Source organism: Plectrocnemia conspersa, unplaced genomic scaffold (assembly GCF_051122295.1).
Source record: "Plectrocnemia conspersa isolate PC_06_02 unplaced genomic scaffold, ASM5112229v1 ptg000010l, whole genome shotgun sequence".
NCBI lineage: Eukaryota > Metazoa > Arthropoda > Insecta > Trichoptera > Polycentropodidae > Plectrocnemia > Plectrocnemia conspersa.
The window spans coordinates 14,071,177-14,097,972 of record NW_028277174.1 but is presented as its reverse complement, the minus strand read 5'-3'; the positions used below and the strand labels follow the sequence as shown (position 1 = coordinate 14,097,972).

The 26,796-nt window shown below is 28.1% G+C and overlaps 1 protein-coding gene across 1 annotated transcript in view; it reads left to right on the top strand.

Moving 5' to 3' along the window:
* The first annotated feature begins 8,241 nt into the window (after positions 1-8,241).
* Positions 8,242-26,796, top strand: part of bru3 (CUGBP Elav-like family member bruno 3) — a 731,908-nt gene continuing 713,353 nt past the window's right edge. Inside the window, exon 1 of the mRNA XM_088194154.1 lies at positions 8,242-8,600. Within this exon, the coding sequence (XP_088050280.1) occupies positions 8,261-8,600 (340 nt within the window). The 5' untranslated portion in view covers positions 8,242-8,260. The remainder of the gene's footprint in view (positions 8,601-26,796) is intronic.

Below are 26,796 nucleotides of genomic sequence, written 5' to 3'. Positions count from 1 at the left end.
CACCACCGCCTGTTACGTTCTTGTAACCGAATACTAGTTACGGCAGTGCACAAGAGAAATACACTCGACGTGAATTTAACATGTAGTACCTAAGTATTGCGTCGCATGCGGACTTATAACGTTACAAAAAATGGCCGTTTCCGCCGAGTGACCGATAGGAATTTGACCAAATTGTTATTGCATACAAAAGCGCGTTCTTGCACGACACGACAAAGAAATATTTGATAATTCAGAATTTGTAACTGTAAAGTCAAAGTAATCTGATACATCAAAAAATCGCGAATATGATATGGGTAATTTATTTATTTTTAATTTAGGTTAAAAATACTTATTGTACAAACTACACTTTATGTAATATATTTTACAAAATATTATTAACAAACAAACTTTATTTATATAATATAAATACGGCAGTTATGAATTCCAGTGTTCTCTTGTATGCAGTTTAAATACACTCGATCATAATCTTTATAGATTATGCTACATGTAATTAGTGAATTTATTTATTATTTTAAATTTATTGTATTTTATGAATTTATTTATTATTTTAAAATTATTCGAAGTAAAACATTGTTGTTACAAAGTATAAATACAAATTTTGATTTTTAAAAATGATTTTATATTTGATATGATTTTAATTTTGAATTGAGGATTTAATTTAAAAAATAAAAAGTAATGTATACGTTATCTATATAATAGTAATAATATGTGTTTTATTGGTCTTATGGACGTACATGTTACTTTAACTAATACTTATTTCTAAATATTTAAATTATGGGTGAATTTAATTTTAAAGTGTTGAATTTAATTTTTAAATATTGAATTTAAAGCGTAAAACTTGTGTATGTATATGTATGATATATTATTTATATATTATATTTTTAAATTAACGTTTTGTTTTCGCGTTCATATTTTTTCATAGTCTTGATATGTCGCCAAAGATGTCCTTCAGCATCCTCAGGAGATATTTTTGCTACACTTTAACACACAAATAACGATAGTTAGAGACGCGATTTAATAAATTAATTTTTAATATTAAAAAGCATCCACTATTAGCCCCGCGATCTATTTTACTTTTTTTATCTGAATTACAGATATGTATAGGATATGAAATATTTAAAAAATAATAAATATAATATATTTATTTTAAAACAGGACTGTAAAATACACACATTGTTGAATTTATAGTATTATAAATAATATTTAATAAATGAAAAATTAAAAGTATCAATAAAGTTTGAACTATATATTTAAGGATAGCTTAGGTTTAAAAAAAAATTAATGAAAACCGAATTTATAAATGATGTAAAATAAATTCATTTATTCATAATTTTTTTCTGATTTGCTCTAATTTATATCAAAAAGGTGTGGTGGTATTGATTTATATGTAAATACATATTCCACAGATAATAATTTCGTACTAAATGCAGTTATTTCATTTTTATTTTAAGTACTAAATTGTGCGTGAAATGTAAAGTCAGTAATATTTGTTCAATTTTAGATGTATAAAGATAATTTTTTGTTTGTAATGAATAAGCATAACATGTGAACTAGTAAAAAAATGCAAGAAAAATGGAAGATTTGAAAATGTCGATGAATAGTGCTATGTTGTTTCCAATATCAGTCAACCAGATGAGAAAGAGAATGAGGATGAAAGTGAAGAAGAATAAATTTTCAATAACATTTTTTACAATACGGCATTCAGTTCAAATATAACTTTGAAATAATAGCTTTTAGGAAAATTCGTATTAACATTAGAAAATCCCAAAATATTTCTCTAAGCTAACTAAAATCATATAATATATAACTAAGTATTACAATTTTAGTCTGCTTCGAAAATATATTAAAAGATTGTAAAACCAATACATAGTCAGGAATCCGCTTGACACATATTTATTATAAGTTATTTAATCGATAGCAGGTTAACCTTATTTTATATTTATTTTTTTAGTAATTTTGTTTTTCATTTTTAATTCTTTTGTTAATAATTCACGCAAATAACATCGCGCGATTATGTCGGCGCGCAAATGTTAGGCACTGATATGACGCTGCGCCATTATGATAGAGCGCTAATGTTGGGCCGTTTTGGCTGGCGTGCAAAGGACGGGACACCATTGAAATTATCAACGTATTGTTTTTTTCGCGACTCATTGGGGCTAGCTGTTAGGACACCATGGTCTTTATTAAATATAAAAAATAAATTAACGATCTTAAAATTAATACTTAGTCTATTTGTACTTCGTTGTTTTCCTGTATATACTACAAATATGATGTTTATTGCAAATAAAAAATGCATAAACTCAGGATTTTTTATTTATTTTAACAATTGACAATTCGTTTTAAATAAAAAGTCTATTATAATAAATTAAATAAAAATATTTCGGTATTTATAAATCAAATACCCAAAGACGATATAAGCAAGTAGTGTTTTTTTAACAGGTGTAATAAAAATTAATCTTCGTAGTAAATACTTCGTATTAATTAGTGCTACTTGATTCTTGCTAACTTTACAAATATATTCGAAAATAATTTAACCTTCATCATCACACAAGAATCCCTAATAGCATTCTAATACTAAATTTATTCCTAACTTTGTCAATAAAGGTCCCTAATAAAAATACCTTGTACCTAGTTTGATATATTAGAGCACAATACGAACTTTGCCTATATGGCAAGAGGTTAAAAGGGCCGCTTCCATTGGGTGACCGATAGGAATTTCACCAAATTGTTATTGCATACGAAAACGCGTGCCTGCACGACACGGGGCAAAAATATCCCCATTCATAAATTAGAATTTGTAGCTGCGGAACAAAAGGGCCAGTTGCGTCAACCCTTGATACCCCACTACGCAGCCGGGGGGAGATCTGGGAGATTGACAATACAACCGTCCGGGAAGCAGGTGGGCATGAAAGATAAGCAACTCGCACAGAGTCAATGATCAAATCGGATGAAATAACAAAAGTGTCACTCTTAATAAAACGAAATGAAAAAAATATATTCCTTTACTGTTTCGTATTTTTTTGCACTTTGCAGATAGGACGAGTTGAGCCCTTTTACGCGCATGACATTTTTATCGGATGATGTAATAAAATTTATTTCTCTTTTCAATTACGTTTGATATTCTATATATATTATTTATGCCATTATATTTGTAAAGTTACAATGCCCCTAAATAATAATATAATAAGATTAACAAAAACATCAAGCTTTCACAATACATTAATTGCATCCAACCATTTTAGTTTATTATTAGCATAAATAATTATAAAAACTGTAATTACAATATTATTTTGATCTTTAGCGTGTTTGTGTGGTTATTACATTTTTTACATATTTTTTGTTTTGAAATATTTGTGAAAAAAATCAATTCATAATAACTTTCTTATAAACGATAATACAACTGTGACATTGCTGCATTGATTGATGTCAGAAAATAAAATTTAATTAATTTACAATAAATTAATACAAAAGTCTTATTATGTATAGTGCTCTCTTTCTACAACGCATAAACTACAACTAGCCTATGCAAAAAAATATTAGGATATTATCAAGCAATAACTATTGTTTCTAAGTTTTATTTATTTTTATGTTTTATTCATAAAAGCATTATTTAAGTTTTAGCATCAAAATATTTTCATTATAAAAAATAATAAATAAGCTAAGAGAAAAGTAAATCACAAACATAACAGATTATATCATTTCAATACATGTTAAGACTTTTGAGTCAAACCAATATATTATATATGGAAATAAAATGCAAGATTATGTTAGATTTTTTAATTTATACTAAAATTTGTGTTATTTATTTATTGTGACCTAACATATTATCGTAATGCGTCACGATAGTTAAAAACAATACATGGTGTCATTAAAATACATTAGAAATGTAATAAAAGTAAAGGTAAAAAATTCAATTCAATTACAAAATCATAATTTACCAAAATTAAGCTATAAAAATCGGTATTTTAAAATTAAAATAAAGTACTTGGTTATGTAAGGATTACAAATTTACAATTTTAGTTTAAGAATTCTGCAAACTAAAGTGTTATAGGGGACAAGAATAACTGGCGGATCGTCAAACTGCAATGCGTTTCTCAAATCAAAGCCGAGCATCTCGGAAGATTTATCGCAGACATCGTTTATGTATAGAGAGAACTTCCACTTGCTCTCAAAAATGATTCTGTGATCTTTCATGAAAGTTTCCATAGTCAAATCTTTCTCACTGAAATCGTAAGAATAATCTAAAGGCAAAAATATCGATTAACTGCTACAATATGATACTTTCCGACACTCAAGGGCAGATGATTGACAGAAGTCAATTTTAATAGAAAATTTAAATCACTCAAGCCTCTAAACAATTTAAAGCCAATGAGATTCTAATGATCATGCAATTTTTAAAACACAGAATTGAAAATCAAAATAATTTTATTTTAATTACTTAGAGTAGTAATGACAGGATTATTCTTTTAATATTTTACACAAGTTTTTGTATTGGTCGTAAAATTAAATAAAAATATCCTCAAAGCTTCATGCTTTCATTCATTTCAAACGTTACATCCGGTTGTACTACTACTGTATTACGTGTTAGTTCCCGCCGAACGAATAACACGACTTGCTTATAAATTAAGTTTTTTCATACATTCATACGATATTTCTTAATATCCGTTTTAAGCTTTCATGTAAATACGAAAATGTGTTTCCTTCTTTTTTCCTTCAGACGTTTCCTTTTATGCAAAGGTCCGCCCGGGGCGCACGAATCTTGCAAATTCGCGGCGGGAGGTCTGAATAAGAATAAATCCAATGTACTATACCATATAGTATATTCATGTTTTATAGTATTTCTGTATTTAAAATTTCGTTTTAATGCTAAAGAGCGTTCAGGAGCTTAAGTGGAATACTTAATGCAAAAGTCTTTGACCAGCTTGTTATATTTGGTTAGCAATCTAAATATCATTATTTAATTAGCTGCATGTATTAAATTTGTACTAAATATTACTTACTATAAATTAAGACAAGATTTACATATGATAAAATGTATTTATATTTATATATTTAGTATTTTAAAAACCGATTTTTTTAATTAAATATATTTTTTAGGTAATGTTTTAAATTTATATTAAACATTAAACTATGCAGTAATAAATATATGATTGTATGTATAAGGGATTTTAATTAATAGTAAAAATTACAAATATTTTTGTAACAAAAACGGCCAATATAGTAGAACTTCATCCATACACCAAATAATTAAACCTACATTCATCGAAGTTGCTCATTCAACAGCCATTGTTGTCCTATATGTTTCCAAACACAAAGCACGTGGGCGCACGCACACCCGTACGCAAATATCCAAACAACGGATCGGCAGTGGAGCGACGCGGCGGCCGCGTAGCGAAAAATCGATCGGCCATCCTCCTGGCCTTAGCACAGTTCAATGTACGATGCAATACTTATTTCTCATATCAAACAGGTCTTCCCCTCTCTCTCAGCGAGGACCCTTTTCGCAACCAGGGGGGAGGTAAACAAAGGGAGCACTTGCGCGGGGCGCACGCACCGAGCTCTCCCTCCGTACCCCTCACGCACCCCCACCCCATTTTCTGCGATGCACGCACCGCCGGAGGGTGAGCGCCCACCCCTACATCCAGGCTCTGGTTCTTCCGATGCACATGCATCCACCCCAACTCTACGTCGATCCCTAACCTTGCTCGATTTCAGGGGCGGCGCGTTGCGGAGCAATTAGTTATTCAATTATTAAAGGTTTGCCGAATTAAATATTTATTTAAGAGTATAAACGTTTGATAATTATAGAGTTGCTTGATATAAGTAACATTACTTATTAGCATTTTACTTATATACACATAATAATTATGTAAATAATATCATACAGATATATGTCACATTGAGTGAGAAGAAAGCACACAAATTAGAGACTCCAATCCGAATATTCAAATACTGAATATATTTACCTCATTACTTGTTTTAAACAAATTACTTGTTTTAAAATGTAAAGTTTTAAGACTCATTAAAATTAAAATATTATTTTAAATGATGGTATTTAGATATGAAGTATTTCTAAAATAATCTATATTATAGAAATGTACTAGATTTTTATTATTTGGGACATATTGTAATATAAGTTTCAAACTTTTTAGATATTATGGAAAATTTAAGGAAAAGTCAGTCAGGTTTAATCTTAAAGGTGTAAGATAAATTGTCAATTGCAAAGCAGTTTTTAAATTTATTTGTTAATATATTGCTACCAATTTTATGTTACTCTATAAAATTACCTGGCTTTGAAAAATACTTTTATAATAATGCCACCTTGTACATGTGATATAAAAACTCATGTATCAAAAATAGTAATAACTTTAAAATGTCGTATATAGCTAGAACATGGGATTTTCTTCCGTCCTGTTTACAAACATTAATAAGTTAATTTACAAATTAGGTCATCAATAAAAAAAAAAAGGATATGTGTTTATTACTTTAACTCGTCAAATGCAGAGAAATTAAGGAAACACATGCATATGTTTACTGTTTTACAGTTGTTAATAATATTGGTATCATTTAATGCATTTTTCTTAAATATTTAACAACAATCTAGATACTAGACCGAGTGTAATTTCAGTTTATTATCCTACTATAGCCTTTAATTTTATATATTTAGCATACAAAATACAAATTACAATGGAATCTAGTTATAGATGGAAAACTTTTTGTAAAACATAATGTTTGTATTAAATCCTACCAAAGCATGTAGTCACCGTTCTAAATTTAGCGCACACTCATAATACACCCCCGTGAAAATGCATTCTCGCCGCCAGTGGGCAATCTCTCGCAACAGTAGGGGTGAGGGAGTGAAAAAGAAAATTTTGGGTATTCCTTGCTGTGTTAGGACTGGAATTTTGGGTTAGTGGACATGTAGACCTAGATACGCAAGCACGGCAATTTTGTTGTCTTGTGTTCGTCAGTTTTGTGTCGGTGTTGTACTCGTGTTTTGTTTTCGTGGACGTATCGTTAGATGGCGTGAGTGTGTTAGCATCGTAGTTCTAAGCACATATAAATAGTGTTTCTAGTCGTAGCCTAATATTAATATTATTAATAATAATACATAACCCTTCAAAGTTTGTATATAACATAAAATTTGTGTCGCTGATCACTACAAGTACAAGAAAGAAGAATTGAAGAATCAACAGTAATACTAATCTGCTCAAGCAATCGGTTGTGTTCAAGTGTTTAATACCAAATAAATAAGTATATAAACCGCTCAACATTAATTAGGAACATAAATAGCGCCTGTCAAAGTACAAATAAAGTAGAATACAATTAAAAGTCTGATTTAAATATAAGTGATTGTACAAAATATTTTTAAATAACTGTAGGAGCACAAGAGTACAAATTAACATAAGTTAGGATAATATGTGTTTAAATTACCATAATTAATAATTAAAATCTACCTCAAATAATTTAATAAATATATAAAAATCTAGTCATATATATTCGTTTAATATTTAACTACATGTGATTCGGTGGGAATACACCATATGTGATTTTACAGTGCAATGCATTAATCAGTAACTAGGAACACTTATGCAAATCGATATTTTTATGCGTTTTATACACACACTGTATATACTATAAATAGAGGCGGTGTCGAAAGTACTGTATTTTATACGCCACCCTTACGGTTGTTTTACTTTGTCGGGGTGAAATTATAATTTGAAAGCGGCTTTGTTGCGTGCGAACGTCGAATCTGCCCTTTGATATTTATTGAAGGCGAACTCGAAAAAATATATATATAGCGAATCTATCTCGAAATTACAAGATAAACACTGTTAATTAAGAGCCGAGAAGAGCTTTCGCCCTTTGGACATTTGAGAACTGTCTGCTGCACAAAAATATCAAGATAAAATATATTTTGATAATACATAAAATAATATTATATAATAATAAGAGTGCCAAATTACAAACATAAAATACAGGAATTAAATTTAATATAGTGCCTATATTTATTTAAAACATTATATCGATAATAATATCAATACTTTAAAAGACTGATTTTTAAAATAAATAGATATTTATATATTGAAGGGTTTATTTCTATACATAATTAAACATAAGTGTCATGCTTATTCCTCCAATGCAGGCCGCAATGAATCCGGCTCTAATATCATTGGCTACGACTCCAGGCTACGGTAGTGCACCTGTCCAAATTGCATCCAATGCCCCGATGCTGGGTTTCGCCAATTCACCGCCAAACATGCCCTCGAATGGTGGAGGACAAGCGTCCATGTCCAATCAGAATTGTCCTCAAACCATGTTCACGGCTCAAATGGCGCCAAGATCGATCGAAGCCAACCACCAAACGATGGTCCAACCTATCAAAACTATCGTCGCCCGAACCGGCATAGAAGACAGAGACAGCTCTTCAATGCAATCGTCTTCTTCGTCTCTGTCCATGTGCAAAGACGCCATCAAACTGTTCGTCGGACAGATTCCGCGACATCTGGAAGAAGAGGATCTGCGTCCGATGTTTGAAGAGTTCGGCAAGATTTACGAGTTCACAGTGCTGAAGGACAAGTACACCGGCATGCACAAGGGTATGTTTATAGTAGATAGGAATAGATTAGTCGAATGCGAGAACGATGAATAGGTAGATGTTGTCGATGTGTAAGCTCGATAATTAATGGTGGCGTTTTGGACATGGCGACGTCGTTGATAATGAATGAAAAATGATCATTTGTCAAACAATGAGGATTGAATTTTGCTGTTTATTTTTATTATGTGCAAAAGCAAGTTGAAAGTAAAGGTTAAACACCTTTTAATAAATAATTGTAAACATTATGTTCGGTTCCTTTAACATTGATTTTGCTAATAAATATATACATTATTTGCTAATAAATATTTAAAATACGATCACACTAATTTGCGTGTTAATCACCACATATTTAATCAGAGGTCGCGTGACTATTGATCAATTTATTTGATTTTACCATTTATAAGCCTTTTTAGTCTTCTTACTTTTAAAACCGTTGTAAGCATTGTAATGATATAACATCGTCAGGGCCTTTAAAAAAAATGTGCGGACCGAAGCAATATTCATATTTTAAAGGCCCTTCAAAAAAAAAAAAATAGTAGGCAAAATATTAAATCAATGGTGCTAAATATTTATCATATTATTCTATCTTATAAATTTAAAAAGCTCTGCGTGCTATTTCTTTAGCAAATTCAATTTTTATTTTAGAATAATCTAAAATATGCGCTATCTGGTAGTTAATATTGAGTGGCCAGTTAATTTAGTCTCTCCTGACTTATTTTCGATCGTAAAAAGTTTGTATGTATTTTCAGATACACTTAATGACCATTGTTCTGCTTCACTTACAGACATAGTTAAAAAAAATATTTAGGTATCCCATATCGAAAATTTCTTTTAATAATTCCGTTGGTTTCTTGCTTAGTTTAAAACTGCATTGGTCGTCATATTTATCTGGCAATAATTTTGTCTTAAAAAAATATTCTCTTGATATATCTCATTGAATTTCATCAAAATTTAAAAAAAGACATAATAAAGAAATTGCTTGATTTAATTTTATTAAAATTTAAATGTTCTTAAGCTAATTTTTGCTCTTTTAAGTGACATTTTATTTAATATTCTATAGGGGATTTATTTTTGGTTGCAAATTTCTTACACTAATCGAGAACTCGCCTGCATGTTTTTTTTTGTTATTCTAGGTGTATTTTTAGTTTGTTCTTAAATTTTTTCTACATCCAATGATGAGATTTAGTAATGAGTTTTATTTAATTATATTAATATTTCCAGTTAAACTGTAGACATCTATGTTTGCTGATCAACGAAAAAGCTTCTTAAATCTATTTTATTTAAAACATATCGCAATGACTTTAAATTGCAAAGCCACTGATTTTATTACTCATAACCTTGCTGGCTAGAAAAAGTACCATTAGTGTTTTAAAAAAGCTTGAAAAATTATCGGCGCTATTGATAAACCACACATAACCCATCGAGAAGTTTGTTAACAAACATTAAACTTGTTTTTGAAATGTTGTATGAATATTTTTTTTAATCTCATCTTTTTGAGCTTTCCCAAAGACACTATGAATTTGCTGGAGAGTGCCAAATAAAGTGAAATTATGTAGAATTTACTCCGATAAGATTAAACATATTTTTTTCACGACTAGAAAATGTACAATTGCTATTTTCACGCAAAATAAATGTTCGAACACCGTATATTATTCTACTATACGTAATTAGCATTAGTGTAGCTTTGTCCCACTTAGTTTATAAACTATAGTTCTATTTTCTAAATCAAGAGTAGCAATTTCTAGACCTGATTTATCAGAAAAATATCAAAGGATAAATAACGTCCTTTAATTCAAAATTCCAATTTGCAGGACTCTCACCAAGTTGAGGCATCTTTTATTGTGAGGTCCGGGGCAGCCGCCTCTCTTGCTCCCCTGATAGACCCTGCACACACGTTTTTTTATGTATTTTAAAGTAATTTCCAACATACTTGTTTATTAAAAAAAATACTTTATAATAGTCTTATATATAGGCAAATTGATTATGCATTTACTTGTTGCTGAAATTTAGATATTTTTTCTGGAAATATTTGTAATCAATAATCAATGCGTAACTAATTTAATTATTTCTGTATTGTATTATAATATATGTCAATGTGAACTGTAGTGTATTGAACTATATATTTATGTTTATCTAAAAACATTAAAGAGATCAACAATTCAATTAAAAAAGCGGCGTAAAAATCAAATATATTTTCTCAAAATATTAACCGATTTTAAAATAAATAGATTTTTTTATATGAATTTTAAAGCATTAATTTTTTTTTAACCTCTACACTTAATCTTCAAGTATGTTTATTATTAAATTATTGGTATCTGCCAGCGCATAAGGGAGATTTATAATTAAGTTAATGAACTCTTGCAACTTGCATTTTATTTATAAATAATGAAAAATTTATCAATTTTTACTAAATCATTAAGTAAAATTACATTTTGGAAAAATAAATAAGAGGTAATGACGTTTATCAAACTACATTTTAAAATATATTTTATGATGAGATTGAGAAGATCGTTACTTAAATAATTATCTAATTTTTTTTCTATAATATGTGACAAGCAGCAGAAAAAACTGTAAAAATTACTATTATTTACGAATTTTTAATTTGAAAGCAAAAAGTCTTTGATATAGTATATCTATTTCTTAATAAACGTAAATAACATGCGTCATGTAACTTTATAGAAGTTGAAATCGCACAAATTTCCATTAAGATTCGTTATCGTGTTTACCTACAAAGTTTTTTTTGCAAAGTATAACACAACAAAACAAGAAAATAAGGTCGCAGCCTTCAATCTGCCTATCAACTTTAAAAAACTTTTCAAGTTGTATTTTTTCGCTAAAATTACCAAACTCGAACAACAAAATCACTGTCACAAAGTCGCGAAACTTGGAATGTTGTTTAGCGCGAAATCTGTTGGCAAAATCTGGTAATTGATTCGAAATTTACAACGATGACGTCACGGCGGAAAGCTTTTCCGTGTTATCAGGGGACACATCGAATCCCACACACATACACACATGCCCTTAAAACAAACCACCGCGAGTGAGCAAACAGGGGCGGATTTTAAAATATGAACTCACTCTCACCCCGTGTCACCAAAAGTAGAGGGAGTACGGTTGCATGACACAGGAATGTGTGACACGTTGCCGTAATAATGGTTGAATTTTCGTCATGTTATTTGTAACATTCGCATGTGCGATCATTTGCTCGGTGTAAGGCGCTGGCGGTGAATGCATTATGTTGGGTCATTTGTCATTTTGCTTGTTGCTACTGCCTTGCACCCGACAGCTAGGCAATGCGCCTTAAAGAGCTAAAAATACTATTTTACAATATTGTAGAGATAAATTTGCCGATTTTTAAATTGAGTTTGATGCCTAGGTTTACATTAATAACTTTTTTAAAGGCATTAATGCAACCATGGCTAGCAAAAGAGTTGTTATGTGAACTGTAGATTTGCAACTAAGGTTCATCGCACTCAATAGCGATAATCAGTATTTTAATTTTCAGAATGTTCATATCATAATTAATAAATATTGATAGTGTTGCAGCTTAGTGATTTAATATAAACATACGTTTATATTTTTAATATATAAGTGTTAACAATAGAAAGATCTATTAATATCAATCCGTAGCAGCACTGCAGATTTATGCAAAGGATGAAGAACATGACAAAGGATTTGCACTTAGACGAGAGTTAATGCTTTAAGAAACTCATTGTTTCCATTGTGTCCGAGACGAAGACATTTGGACAGTGGAGCAAAATATACAACTCGAGATGAAACGTTACACGTTTTACATCTGATTCACTATTTAAAAAAGATGCAATTTGCTTTATAATACACTTGTATAAAATAACTATCAATTGGCACTGAATTCCTTAATAAATAAATAAAATATATTTGTATATAAGTTTATAACCGTCTCGTTCGAGTTTACTATGCATGCACATAATAAAATAGTCCAATAAACAAAGTTTTGGCATCAATACGACATTGTGTCGTTCAAGGGAAAAAACCATATTTACTTAAGACTTTTTATACATTTTTTATTGCGTTTTTAACAGCGTTCAAATAAAGTTATAACCTTGCGATGAACTGAATTTTTGGCAACTCATGTTCTCATGAATGTTTTTTATCGTAATTATTAAAAATACAAACATATTTATATACATACACATACTTCTGTATAAATATAAAATGTGCTTGTGATGTCGACATTTTAATTTTTAAAATATAAAATATATTTCATTTGGTGACAGTTCTTGAATAGGCTTTGAAACAAACAAACTTTTTGCTAGTGAGAAAGAAAAACAACAAAGGCTATATTAAATGTATTCTGTTTAAACTACAATAAAATATAATGTATATAAGGTAATTTGAAATATATATTAAAAAAACTTTATTTATAAAACGTTATCTTTAAGGATCATTTGCGTTTGTTTATTATTTAAAGATCAAATTGTAATACATTGCATCATATTCTACAATTATTTAAAAAGTTATGTTTCTTTTAATTTATTCTGATAATAAAGTCGTACACAAATATAGTTTTTCAGTTCCATAGAAATTAAGAAATTAAGTTTCTGTGTGTAATATTATTAATTTAAGTATTTTGTGTTTTTTTTTAATATAATACCAGTAAATTCATTTTAAACTATAATTTGCTATTTAATTAATAACCCCACAGAAAAAAAATAAAAAGTAATATAATTTTTATGGTTAAAAATATAATATTACAATTTATATAATAAAAACAATACATAAATGCAAAAAGAATTAAAATTATTAAAATAATAACAAATATATGAAAGTAATATATCTGAGTCTGCAAATATATGTAAGATATTTTGCGTTTTAAACTAGTACAAAAAAAAATATTTTTATGTTTGTTTTTGAATTGTAAAATTATTAAAAATGGTAACAGGTACATGACTTCCTAGTGATGCAATATTTAATATATCAATAAAAATAAACACCCGAGTGGCGAAATTTTATACTCACCTTTATTTGAAAAAAATATCAGATTAAATCATAAAAATATATTCAAATTGATTTAATATAAATAGTGATATTAGAAAAAAAACATCAAAAATTACAATACACAAAATAAAAATTACTTCAATTTAAGGTGCAAAAGTTAAAAACATATTTATACCTATATATAGAATTTTAAATTAAAATTTAAAATTAATAACTTAAGATTTCTTAAATTAAGTTTTTTATTGACATCCAACTACGGCAGAAAATTAAAAAATAAATGAGGATAATTAAAAATGTCATATTTTTTAAAATATTATATTATTTTTTTGCTTTAAATTCCATTTTTTTGCAAATATATATAATGAAAGTACTTTGTCAGTATATACTTAATAATAATTTTATAAATTTAAATATATTAAAATATTATAAATATGCTTGAAGTTGAGATACTAGTCTAGAATGTATTTTTGTTTACTAGTCTATACTGTATTGTAGTTTCATTTTTGGATTAAAAGTTATCTCTAAATAAATTAATACATTTAATATAAAGCTAATATAGAAACGAGTTTTTTTTATCTAACAAGAGCACCTAATGTTTTCGGTTTTCTAATCTTTATTAATCACAAATTTGTACAATTAAACGCATACTAAATCGACATTTTTAATAATTTTTGTGACAACCAATGTTTTTTTAATTGTTTGTTAGTTAAAATTATTCGCTATTTTGATTTCTAATAAATATTTTTAATAATTAAAAATATTCGCTATTTTTCCAAGAGTTGCTTATAAATTAAAGCATTAGTTTTTCAAATAAAATACAATGAACTGAGCAAACCTTGTATTTGCTGAAATTATGAACTGACGCCAGATTTAACAAACGATTCAATGCGTGCTATATTTTAATGCCCTATTTTTTTATTTGATTTGACATTTTAATAGTTATTAATCCTGTTGTTTGAGCTTTTAATTAGCAACAAATAGATTTTGACTATATTTTCCATATTAACGTATTCCTTATTTATATTTACTATACTATTTTGCTACATATTTTGCTTGTCAATAAGGCTTCACATTAATAATAAATCTCTATCTCTTATTTTTCACAAAGTTAACACTAAGTAAAAATAAGAACACTAAGTGAAAATATTATTTTATGCTAATTTTGTATCTAAATTAATTATATTGGTGGTAGTGAAAATTACATCATTATGAAATAAAATGTGCCCTTTTAAGGTCATACGAAATGACACAACGGTGTATTCACCAAGGAATTATTACTTAAATATGTTATAATGGATATTTTTTTAAACATAGTTTCTGTTATGTATGTATCTATAAATATATATTTTTATCATATTTATTATACTATTATAAAACTCAAGAAATTTATATTTCCAATTTTTATTGATAATTATAATATTTTTAATAATTTAGAGCTATACTCGATTTTTATTTTCAATATGTTTTTGCAAATGATATTTCGGAATAAGCAGGTACGAATTTTTTTGTAAATACCAAATCTCCACATGAGATGCATGCGGCGCGAAAACCTTACAGCGCATGCGCGCAGTGCCTCGTGGCCGTGACGTTTCGCCCGTGCCTCTCCTTCTCTTTCTCAAGAAGGAAAACCTTCCCTCTCTGAGGGAAAAGCTCGCGATAGCGATCAGTTGTTACGCCGACTCGGAGAGCGTCCGTCGTGAAAGCTCGCGCTCGAAAGCTCCGCACGGACCGACGAAAGCTCACGCTCTACGAACAAAATACAACACACACGCCAAAAAATGTTAAATTTCACACCGCGCATAATGAACGTGTTACGTGTCTCGCTGTGAAGTAATTTCACAAAAAAATAAATACGACATAACATGCGTCTAAAAATCATTCGGTGACGAAATTCGTACTATCACAGAGCAAACATTTAAAACAACAATCAAAAACATGAAAAGCAATGCAACATAATAGTGAAATTAGATCAAAACAACAAAATAAATCATATCGCATAATATAATGTTTTATTATTAATAATTATAATACGCTTTACACGCAATCAAAACATTGTTATTTATTACAATATATTTACATAATAATAAAACGAGCTTCTAGTATTATTAGTATTAATTAACAATAACCATAATAAGTCGAAGCCTTTAAAAAAATATTAATATATAAGAAAGTAGTTTCAAAGTGCCATTATTGCAAGTGTCTAAATATTTGAACCAAACAAAGTACGTACATAAGTGATTCGTTGTGATTTTTAACCCGTTGTTAAAGGTACAAAATACTTCAATGACTGCTCTATTGCAAGGTTTGTATTTATATGTATTTAAAATAATGCGAGAGTAGGTATATATTTTATTAAAAATACATAAAAACATAGTAATGAAATGTCACTTAATCGCGATTTTTCAAAACTAGTCTATGGCATGTAACGCTGTCAGGGAAAATAAAACCACATATAACAATAATTTAGTACTTGACTCGTATTTATTATATTTACAAAAATATTATAGTTTGCTTGAAAATTATTAAAATCAAACTTAAATATTAAACAAGTATATTAAACATTTTTTTTTTATTTTAGTTTAGATTAGATATTTTTAATGTTAAAACTAATTTATCTAATAATACAAGTATGTATCAAATTTTACTTATTCAAAAAATATTTTGATTTTTTTTAAAGTATGCATTTATTTTTTTAGTTTATATTCTTAATAAAAAAAGTAAAATATATTATATGATTAACAGAGATTTTTTTGGGTTAAAGGTAGGTTTGATTTAGTATATAATAATTTTTTTGCTCATTTTTTACAGTTCTTATATACATATATTTTTATATTATATTAGTCAAATGTGCAATTTTTTTACTGGATTTAAATTATATTGTTAATGTTTAAAAATCAAAAACAATAATAATAGTATAAATATTTATTTAAGTGTGTATTAAAATTTTCTATTTACATTTATTCGATTAAATACTAGATTCATTAATAAATATGAGAATATCAAATCTAAATCTACAAATTTAGGTATCTATTTCGAGCTCTTTAAAATAATTCGTTCATTAATATAAAAATTCTAATATAATATATTATATAAAAATGTTTATTTTAATTATTTTTTAATATATAAAAATTATAAGCAAGAAGTGAAAAATTATATACTATTGATTTTTATTTAATTAGGTTTAATTATGAATGCTATTTCCTGAGTTTGGGTTAGCTAACATTAGGCTGTGTATATTTAAATATATACATAAAATAAATATTTTTGTGTGTAGTGTAAACATTAAAATTATACTTTCATATAATCATTAAAAACAATATTTCCTATTTTTTAATACAGTATTATATTTACATTTTTAAATTAAATTTAGATTCATAAAATTCGAGAATTATATGAATATTTTTTCTAAAACTATAATAAAAAAAATTAGGTTAGTATTTTATTATTATTATTTCTTAAATTTATATAATATATATTTTAAAATAGAAGTTAGATATAAATCTTTATTTTTGATTTTATAATATAGATTTAAAATCTTTTAATGGGTAATGTCACAACACGATTAATTTATACCAAACTTATTTATTTATATTTTAATATTTTATGTTTATGTACATATTTATATATTTACAAACAATATAATATTATTTTTAAAGATGTCAAATAATAAAAAAAGTAAAATACTATATTTTAGGTTTAAGGGTTTCTTGCGACCCATTACCATTGGGTAGCCTTTAAATATTTTTTTAAATAATTCTAGTGCGGCATAGAGTGGTTATAAATTTTGATGCCAACCTGTCGAGACGGACCTGTACGGAAATGCGGCCCGATGATATAGTGGCCGCCGTTCTGGCCAGATAGGCCGACGAAAAATGCTAACGTAACGATGCCCAAAAAAGGCCATTAAATTTTGTGAATCCTGTCTTTTGGGGTAGAAAATATATACGACGCTCTTTAGGGTTAAATATATTCCGCGCGGTTATTTATGTATGTATAATATATAAAATTGAGATCCTATTCACTTTTATATGATGGCAATAACGAGCGCTTTCAACTGCAAGTCATCACGTCAAATTATACTAAAGCAGATCAATTATTCTCAGATGGGAATTCAACAGGTACTCTTCGTTGTGAGACGCAAACAAACCCTTTATCAACATAATAACAATGCTTATTATACACATAATATGATTCATACATCTCTTTCAAACCTAATAAAGTCGATACGTATTTATTTTCGTCGCGACTGAACTTTTACTATAAAGACGCTAACGCTAAAGCTTCGGACTTTAGCATACTGCCGTCAAGTTGAAAAGCTTGCTAAAAGTTAAAAAAAAAGTTTCGTAAAAGTGAAGTTAGATTTAGTGGAAGTAAGTTCGGCATTCCAACGATATACGACGTCACAAAGGTATCGTTGGACCGCTGTTTTTCGTTGTGTACTCGACGTGAATATATGACCAGTCTTGGTAGTCGAGTCACGAATAATCTATCATTAAGTTTTGATTTTGTTTTGCCTGAGCTCGACATGCATACAGCAAAGGGGATTTTACAAACGAACTGTGGTTAACAATGAACTATGTTTGGGGGTTGACCACCCGTAGGAGACCCGGTTTTTTGTATTTAATTCGACTCTCTTATTTACTCTTTTTGCGAGAGAAAGTTTCGATGATCATGCACTTTTTCTTTTCCTTATACATACTTTATTTCTTATTAGAAATCGTAATTCAATTTAAATATTTTATGCAAGGTTTTAATAATAATATATATTCTAATTCTTGTTGTACAACAATTTCAAAGGTTAACTTTAAGCAAAACAATACCGTAGACAAAACCATTTTTATTCCCAATCGTAATCAGTTTTAGTTAAAAAATACATCAAAGCAACAAAAAAATATTATTACAAATGTACGCTTTTAGTGAAAATTATACATACTTGTATATTTTAAATTATAATAAAAATTAAATTAATAAGTTCTTATTTTTAAGTTAATTAAACTAACTAAATACTACAATGCAAACAAAGCATTTGTTATCTATCCGAATAAATCCATTGTAAAATTCTCAAGATCTAATTATAATTCAAAAGTCATCAATTAACACAAATTTTTAGAATGGTTCTAAATATCTGTTGCAAAACATTACTTTCTATACAAGCCCTCGTATTTCCTGAACTATCTTTAGTAGCATTTCTAAGAGTACCTTTTTAGACGTTTCTTTCTCATGCATTTTTGATTAAATATAAAAATCTGTATGATAGCCTACAGCGTGTCGGAAAGTTTTGTTCAGTTAAACGATATCGCCTTGTAGGAGTGCAATGGAATCCGCAGGTAATATTTCAATATAAAATAATACATCAGCCGGTCGGGGTGTAGAGTATCGATTCTGTGAAATAAAGCTGACAGATTTTACAGCAGACGAGAAAGTTTTTCGCAGAGAGTGAGGTCATGGAAAAAGTTAGACCGGCTTTGGATGCATTACACTGCCTGCAAAACTGCACCGGATAAATTACAGCAATTTATCAATGATTTCAGGACGTATACATATTTGAATTGTGTAATTTAATTTGGGCATTTTACTATATATCTTGAAATTGTAAGAATATATAAAGCTTATTTTTTCATAACTAAAAATAATTTAATTTTATTTAATGTAAATATTTAAAAAGATGAAATACAATCATATTTAAAAAAATACTACTTGCGGATATACTAAAAAAAGAATTATTTTTATTGAACAAACATTTTCCTTTTTAAACATATTTTTTTTTAATTTTTAAGCATAGTGTTATGTTGTAGTTAAAGAAGTATATTTTCAGAAGAGCTAACCAAGAACTTTTTTTTTAATTTTTAAGCATTATTTCTTGTTCTAGTTAAAGTAGTATATTTTTATCAATGAATTTTAATTAGTAATTGTTATAATGTATATAATAAAAATATTAAAAAAGTTTGCTCTTATACATTTATTAAATAGCAAATGTTTCTGTGATTACAAACAGATTCGAAAAACTTATTTGTTATTTTAAAATAAACACTACCATGGGTAATCAAAGCAAATGGTAAATATAACACTTATAAATCAAAAGTATTTAGCGTTAAGGTAAAATAAAAATATTTTTTTTGCAATTAAAGTTTGTAAAAAGGTAGTAATAATAATATTACTATATGGTTATTGTACATATTGATTTTTTATGTGCCTTTGCTGACTTTTCTTAGCATTAAAAGCAAGCGTGTTTGCTAAAAAACGTGGAAAAATTATTAACTTTATGACCGATAATTTGTGTAATGCTCACAGTAAATATATTTATACATACCTACTTTATTAAAATTTATATAGATATATTTTGAATATTTATGATTAAGAGAATATTATTTAGATTAAATTTGTTTTATAAAATTGTGACATTCAGATTACTTGTGAAATTAATTCTTTATTCATACGTCACGAGTCATCGCTGTTTTGTCTCAAGTCGTATAGTTATTACAGTAATATTTGTTTAGATGTTATCAGGGTTTGCTTATTGTCGTCTCATATTTATTTGTTAATGACTTTGATACATACGTTTCGATTATATTAGTTTTTTTACTGATTATTATGAAAAAGTTTCTAAATTTGTTATACATATGTATTTAATTTAATATTGATAATTTTAATATGGGGAATAAATTTAAATATGTAGAATATCTGAAGTTTAGATATTTTACATATTTAAGTTTAGATTCTAAACCACATATGGACTCTTTCTTTTGAATTTCAGCAATATTTACAATTTTTGTTAGATTCGTGGCTAACACTGTTTTATGCGAGTATATGTACATATGTTCTTTTGAATCCCTTTCTTGGATTTAGATTTTTCATTATTATCTTTTTATTTTTACTGTACACCGTATAGTGAAAAATAAACATATAATATATATATAAATATGTAAACTGTATTATTTTGTCATTTGAATATGGTAAAGTAAAATGTTTAACCAAATTTAATATGTCTAGAACTTTAAAATATAAGTTAATCAAAGGTAGTTTTTATTTATTTATTTTTTATTTATATTAGAGTTTTTAATTTTTGTAAAATACAAATTAAAAAAAATAACTGGCTTTAAGTTAATGCAAAAATGAGCCCTTTTTGGAGCATTATTTATATTTTTTTTAAAACTTCTGACATAATGATGCGTATTTCATCCTTTCAATTAAAAGTCTGTGCCTTGTTGCCAAAAACAAATAATTTAAAATAACCTTAAAGTAAGGTCTGGAATGTTCATATCGGACGATGAAAGAGGACAGTGTTCCTCCTGTTGCAAGGTGGAACTGTCTTGCTAGAACCATGTCTTCAAGTCATATAAAGTGACTGCTTTGCCAGTTTGCAAAAAGCGCATTTTATTTAACTTTTTCAAGACAGAGGCTTTACTATAGTACCTTTGTAAAGGGGTATCGTAAATAATGTGGGGACTTTCAGTTCCTTAAAAAAAATTTTAAATCACATATGTATGTGTAAGTAGCATATATCTTTTATTATTATAATTCCATATTTCTTTATGTTTAGTGTAAATTTAACCATATGGATGAGCTTCTTCGGCATTACTCATAACTCAACTAAGATATTTAATAGTATAGTATGTTCTATACTACACTATAAGTCGTACACTTCAAAGTGTTGAAGAAGAAGGAGAAGAAATTTATTTCTCGCAGAATCGGCGCCGTTGCGGGCAAATCTCGCGATTTCCCCGGCGCCGCGGGAAAACCGCGAACCGTTGCTCGGCACGCGTGACCGGAAAAGATTCGCGGTGGGGGCCTTTGAAATACGATGTAAGCCGTGACATAGAAAATTGCCGGGCATACACACATGGCAAGCATTTTCCACCCTCGCAATTCCCATCACATAGGTATGCGCCCTGTGAGGTCGAACGCATGCGTCAAACCTGCGATACGTGACTGCGCCAACGGGCTGAGGTGATGGCCGGACTCGGTTCCGGTTCCGGTCCGGGAAATCGGCAGCTACCTGGGTATCCAGAAAGTTTCGCCCGAAAAAATATCGCCCGGTGGGGATTAACGGTACGGACATAACCAGCTCTCGCGGCTAGTAGCTGGAAAGTTTCATGTCTGCTTTTGTGTCTATGGTTCACGGCTCGGTGCAAAAAGTTTCGGAGCGAACTTGGTTCCGCATAATTGGAGCCGAGGCCTATCCGGCACGTTGGAAGATTATGGTTATTGACGGGTTTAATTAGGAAATAAAAATGAACACATTTTCGGATATAGCTAGACACGTACATACATATGTGCTTATCGTATCTCATACTACACAAGGAGCAGAATAATGAATAATGAAAAAAATATATATTTATAATATAGGAAAAATAAAAACACAAAAAACATAAAATATGACACTTATTTTATACTTTTTAAGATAAGGCTTTAGCTCAATATAATGCAATAAAAAACACTCGAACCAAGTTTTTATTTAATTACTTGTTTGTTTTGTCAATGAACTTTATTTGAAAAAGCTTTTCATCGCAAAAGCATTTTAGTTATAATTATATTAAAAGAATATTTAATTTGTTAAATAAAAACAATGGTTATCAAGATATAAACATATAAAAAACCGTTTAACTTATGGGTTAATCGTGTATAATATATAATAGTCATACTATTTTTATCATTTTTTATGATATTATTTTTAAAGCTAATTACATTTTACTGCATGTATTAATTATTGTAATTGTTTTTTTGTAAGCTTATATATTTTTAATACAAGGCTAAAGTTGATTAAAAAAATATTTGAGACATCAAGACACATACAAAATACATGTTATATACAATATATATGTATAAATAATTATTAAAATATATATTTTGTATTTAACAAATATTTTTAGTTGTTAAATTTACAGCAATTTTGCAAGTATCATATATTAAATTAGAGTTTATAAATAAAATATAAAAGCTTGCGAAGAAAATAAAGATTTTTTTATGCCATACAAGTAATACATTAATAATAAATTTCTTATGGTTATAAGAAATAATAATATAATTTTGACATTATTGAATTAATGTTTAATTAACTGTTCCATCACATGATATTTTCTCTTTTATTTAAAAAAATAATTACATCTTATCATATGATTTACATAACAACATTTATTCATGTTTTATCCATTCAGTCAACGAATCCTTGTCAAACACTTAATAATGTAATTACTTATTGTTGACCTCACTACTGTTTTTTAAATAAGTTGTACATTTACGTTAAACCCAGCTAGTGAAATAGTAAAAATTTATCTCAATTTAAACAAATAAGGCATATTTTTTTTATTTAAAATCTAAGCATGATGTTATCGCAATGAGATACAGACATCATAAAAACCTATTAGGTAAGAAGTGATACACCAGACTAAAATATATATTATAAAGATATATTTATTTATTTTAAATCATATGTCGAAACATGACAGGCCTTAGTCCTAAGTGTGACAACAATGTAAACACAATCAACAACTACTTAATTAGTATTTAAAACGCCAAACTGAAATCAAAATTTTGTTTAATGATGAAAAAAAATATTATCACAGCTTTTGATTCTTTATTCGTGAGATTAAAAAACTAATAAATTAAGATCGAAAAAAAATTAAATTAGATAAAAATCATTAGTACCTAGATTTTCTATATATCTGTCACTGACTATATTATTAATTTATCGTGTTGATCGATACTGTCTGTTTCAGACTCCTTTCAAACAGTAAACCGTAGTGACGTGACATTTGCACATATAATTTTTAGGTTAACTGTGCTATTATTCACTTTTAGATTGAAAATCAAAATTTTAGCTAAACGTTCCGACGATTACGATTACGTGCTACTGCAATGCAGAAAAGGCAAGAGACTTGAAATAATAAATATAGCTAAGTATTGAAATAAATTTGTGATACCAGAATGAATAAAATAATAATGAATAAGGAATGAGTTTAAATCTGTTCTGGGCAAAGCCGGGTTATCGAGCTAGTTTACCAATAAAAATTTTGCGCTAACTAATAAATAATTAAACAAATATACATAATATTACAATTAAAAAAAATCGTAGTGATTTTTATGCAAAACTTTTTATAAAAAAAAAATATTATCAATATCTAAATAATAAAAATAGAGAATAAATAAGCCATAAATGTTTTTAGTGTCACAATATTTATATTATCAAAAAAATATATATTTTCAAAGCAAATTTATTTTTTAGAAAATTAAGAAAATCTTCTGGTATGTGAAAAACAATATTTAAAAAGAGTTTTTTTAATAGGCTTGTATTTATATAAAACACATTTTAAACAATAAAAGTTTTTTAGAAAACATCGTCTGTATTGAAATTTGGCAAAATATTTTATTAAATTTAGAAAAAGTTTTTTATATAAATTTAAAATATTAAAATATAATATGTATTTTTTGTATTGAAAAAATAAAATAAAAATTTGATGCACATTTTATTTAAAGCTAATAAATAAACTTATTTTTGCAAATAATTAATAATAATTATTAATAATTTTCTTTGAATTACTATTAATCCTGTAAAGCAATTAAATAATTTTGGATTGGTACCATGTTAACCAAATAAAAATATATAGACAATAATAAAATAAGAATACTATACTACGAATAATATTTTAAAGCGTTTTGGTTATATCTTTATGATGGAGCATAATATAAAGTAAGGTAAAAGTAATTATATTTCAACATAGTTGGGTTAATACGGTAAATTCTTAACAACAAAATTAAGATTAAATCATCGCTTATTCAAAAGGCCAACGGACATTATTTTATTGCCATGCTCGTATAAAAGTGCATTAAACAAAGTTTGTTAACACTTTTGATTCTTAATACGTCTCAGACTTTAACAGCGTCGCCGGGCGTAAAAACAAACTTTTTGAATAACTTAAAATTTAACTAGACACGTAAACCTCGACTCTGTCGTCTTATTTTACTAGTTCAAATTACACATAACATTTACAATATAATTGCAACTATAACATTGAATCTTGTTTCGATTGTATAATACTTATTTATTATCGATTTACTCGGGTGGCAAAGCTAATTTTGAATAAATAACTGTAATCTGACAGTCTAATGATTATATCAGCTATTTGAGAGGCTTTTGCGTAGTTAGAGCTAGTAATCTGTTGTAATTTCAAGAGTTTCGCATCTCTGTTTACCATTTTGAGTCGTTTTGCGACCAAAGTAGTGCCGCGGGTATAATTCTGGGTCGTATCTATTCGATTGCCCGCCGGGTGTATTTTTTTTATCAAAACTCTCAAGAGGATTAGTATTATTTTGACCCCCGGCTCGAGCATTGCTATCTGTTATGGAAGTACATCATCCCTTCTTGCGCTCAAATGTATACAAAGTTGTTAAGATTAAATAAGATAAGTCCGTGAATTGAACTCGAGAGGATTACTTTGTACTAGTGCAAAACGATCGAATAGAGGCGCAAATGTATTTTTTACCTTTGACAATGTAAATATTTAAATTTAAACGTATGTATATGTATGAAGAATGCATAGGCGTGTATGTATAAGAACACCGTAAGGAAAACTTTCCAAATCCAGTGTTTACAGTAGACCGAACGAAAATAAAAGAGAGTCGGAAAAGTTTTTATCAGATCCCGTTGGAGAGTAGAGGGCACTCTGGAGCTTTTCCTCACCCAAATGCTCGCTCCTTAGACTATTTCTTAGAAATCTTGCGAATGAAATCGGTCTTTACTTACTCATTTCCGCTGTTTTCGCATTTTTCATTAATAAGCATGTATTCTCTTTGTATTTCTTAATAAAAAAATACAATATTGGACAATGTAAATATTCAGACTAAGAAAAACACCTGAGAAATTATAGTCAAGATAAAGAAAAGAATACTGAATTTCCCTTTCTGAGATTTTTATTTGTATCACGCCTTGGGGCTATATTTTTACTGGCGATGTTTACGCATCGTAAGGATATTTTTCCTCAAAAATGCAATTAGCTACGTGCCCGGAAAAAAGATAAAACCACCAGGCAAGCATTCGTCTCATTGGATCTTTGTGTAAGTGAGTGATGTCGTAAAGATATATATAAAAAAGGTTAGCCTCGAGCTTTCGTCGGTTTCGGATCAAATCTATAAGAGCCATCAGTCCAATAACGAGGTATGGTGTCATGACATGAAGGAAGATTGGGGGATTCGGACCGGAGAAAGAAAGAGAATTCGGGAAAGCTAATCTAGTTATTCTAGGTCAGCCGTTCGTTCCCTTGTCGCATTTTCCTCCCCAAGCCCTCCCACCGAATGGTACGACTCCCCTGGTGCCTCTACGCCGTAGGCCTACACGATGCTGTACGACGTCGCAAAGACAGACAATTATAGATGGTACGATAGATACATACGTGAATCTGTATTGTTTTACGCAAACACGCAGCACATGTATATTGTTTGATTAGTTAGTATATTTTTTATTTATATACTTTGAAAAGTTTACTTTACATAAATAGATGTTTTGTTTAGTAACAGATATATTTATTTATTAACACATAATATAAGAAGTATGTATTGTTTTTTCTGTATTTTTAATTTGTCTTATTTGTGTAATAAACTGGAATAAATAAATTAATTTGGAACTTAACAGCATCAGAGATTTAGCAAAAATGTAGCAAATGACTATAAAGCATGCCATATAATTTATTAAGGAGTTAATTATTCATATTTAAGAGACAACTACCAAAAGTACATTTCAACTTATTTTAATTGATTAGGACCAATTAAGTACAACATGGCGTCGAGAATGAAAAACAATTTAATTCTTAGCTTGTAATATAAATTATTTTCATTATAAAATTCAAGTACTTTGGTGAATTATATTGATAACAACACCATACATAAATATATTACAACCATATGTTATTATTAATTACCTAATTTTACCAATTAAAATCATATCGAAGCCCTTATATTCACACACATAATACATATATAAAGCAAGAGCTACATTTAAAGTTTATTTTTGTTATTAAGAAAATACAAGTTCTTCTTTAGTGTAGTTTCTAAAAAAATAATTTAAATGTAATTTCTCTAATGCAATAATAAAAAAAATAATATATGTAATAAATACAGTTATTCGGTACCTGCTTAAATTTATTGATCATTTAATAAGTGATTTTTTTTATTGATTTCTATATGACAATAAAAATATATAGCAGTGGAAAATATACCGCTTGTGTTAC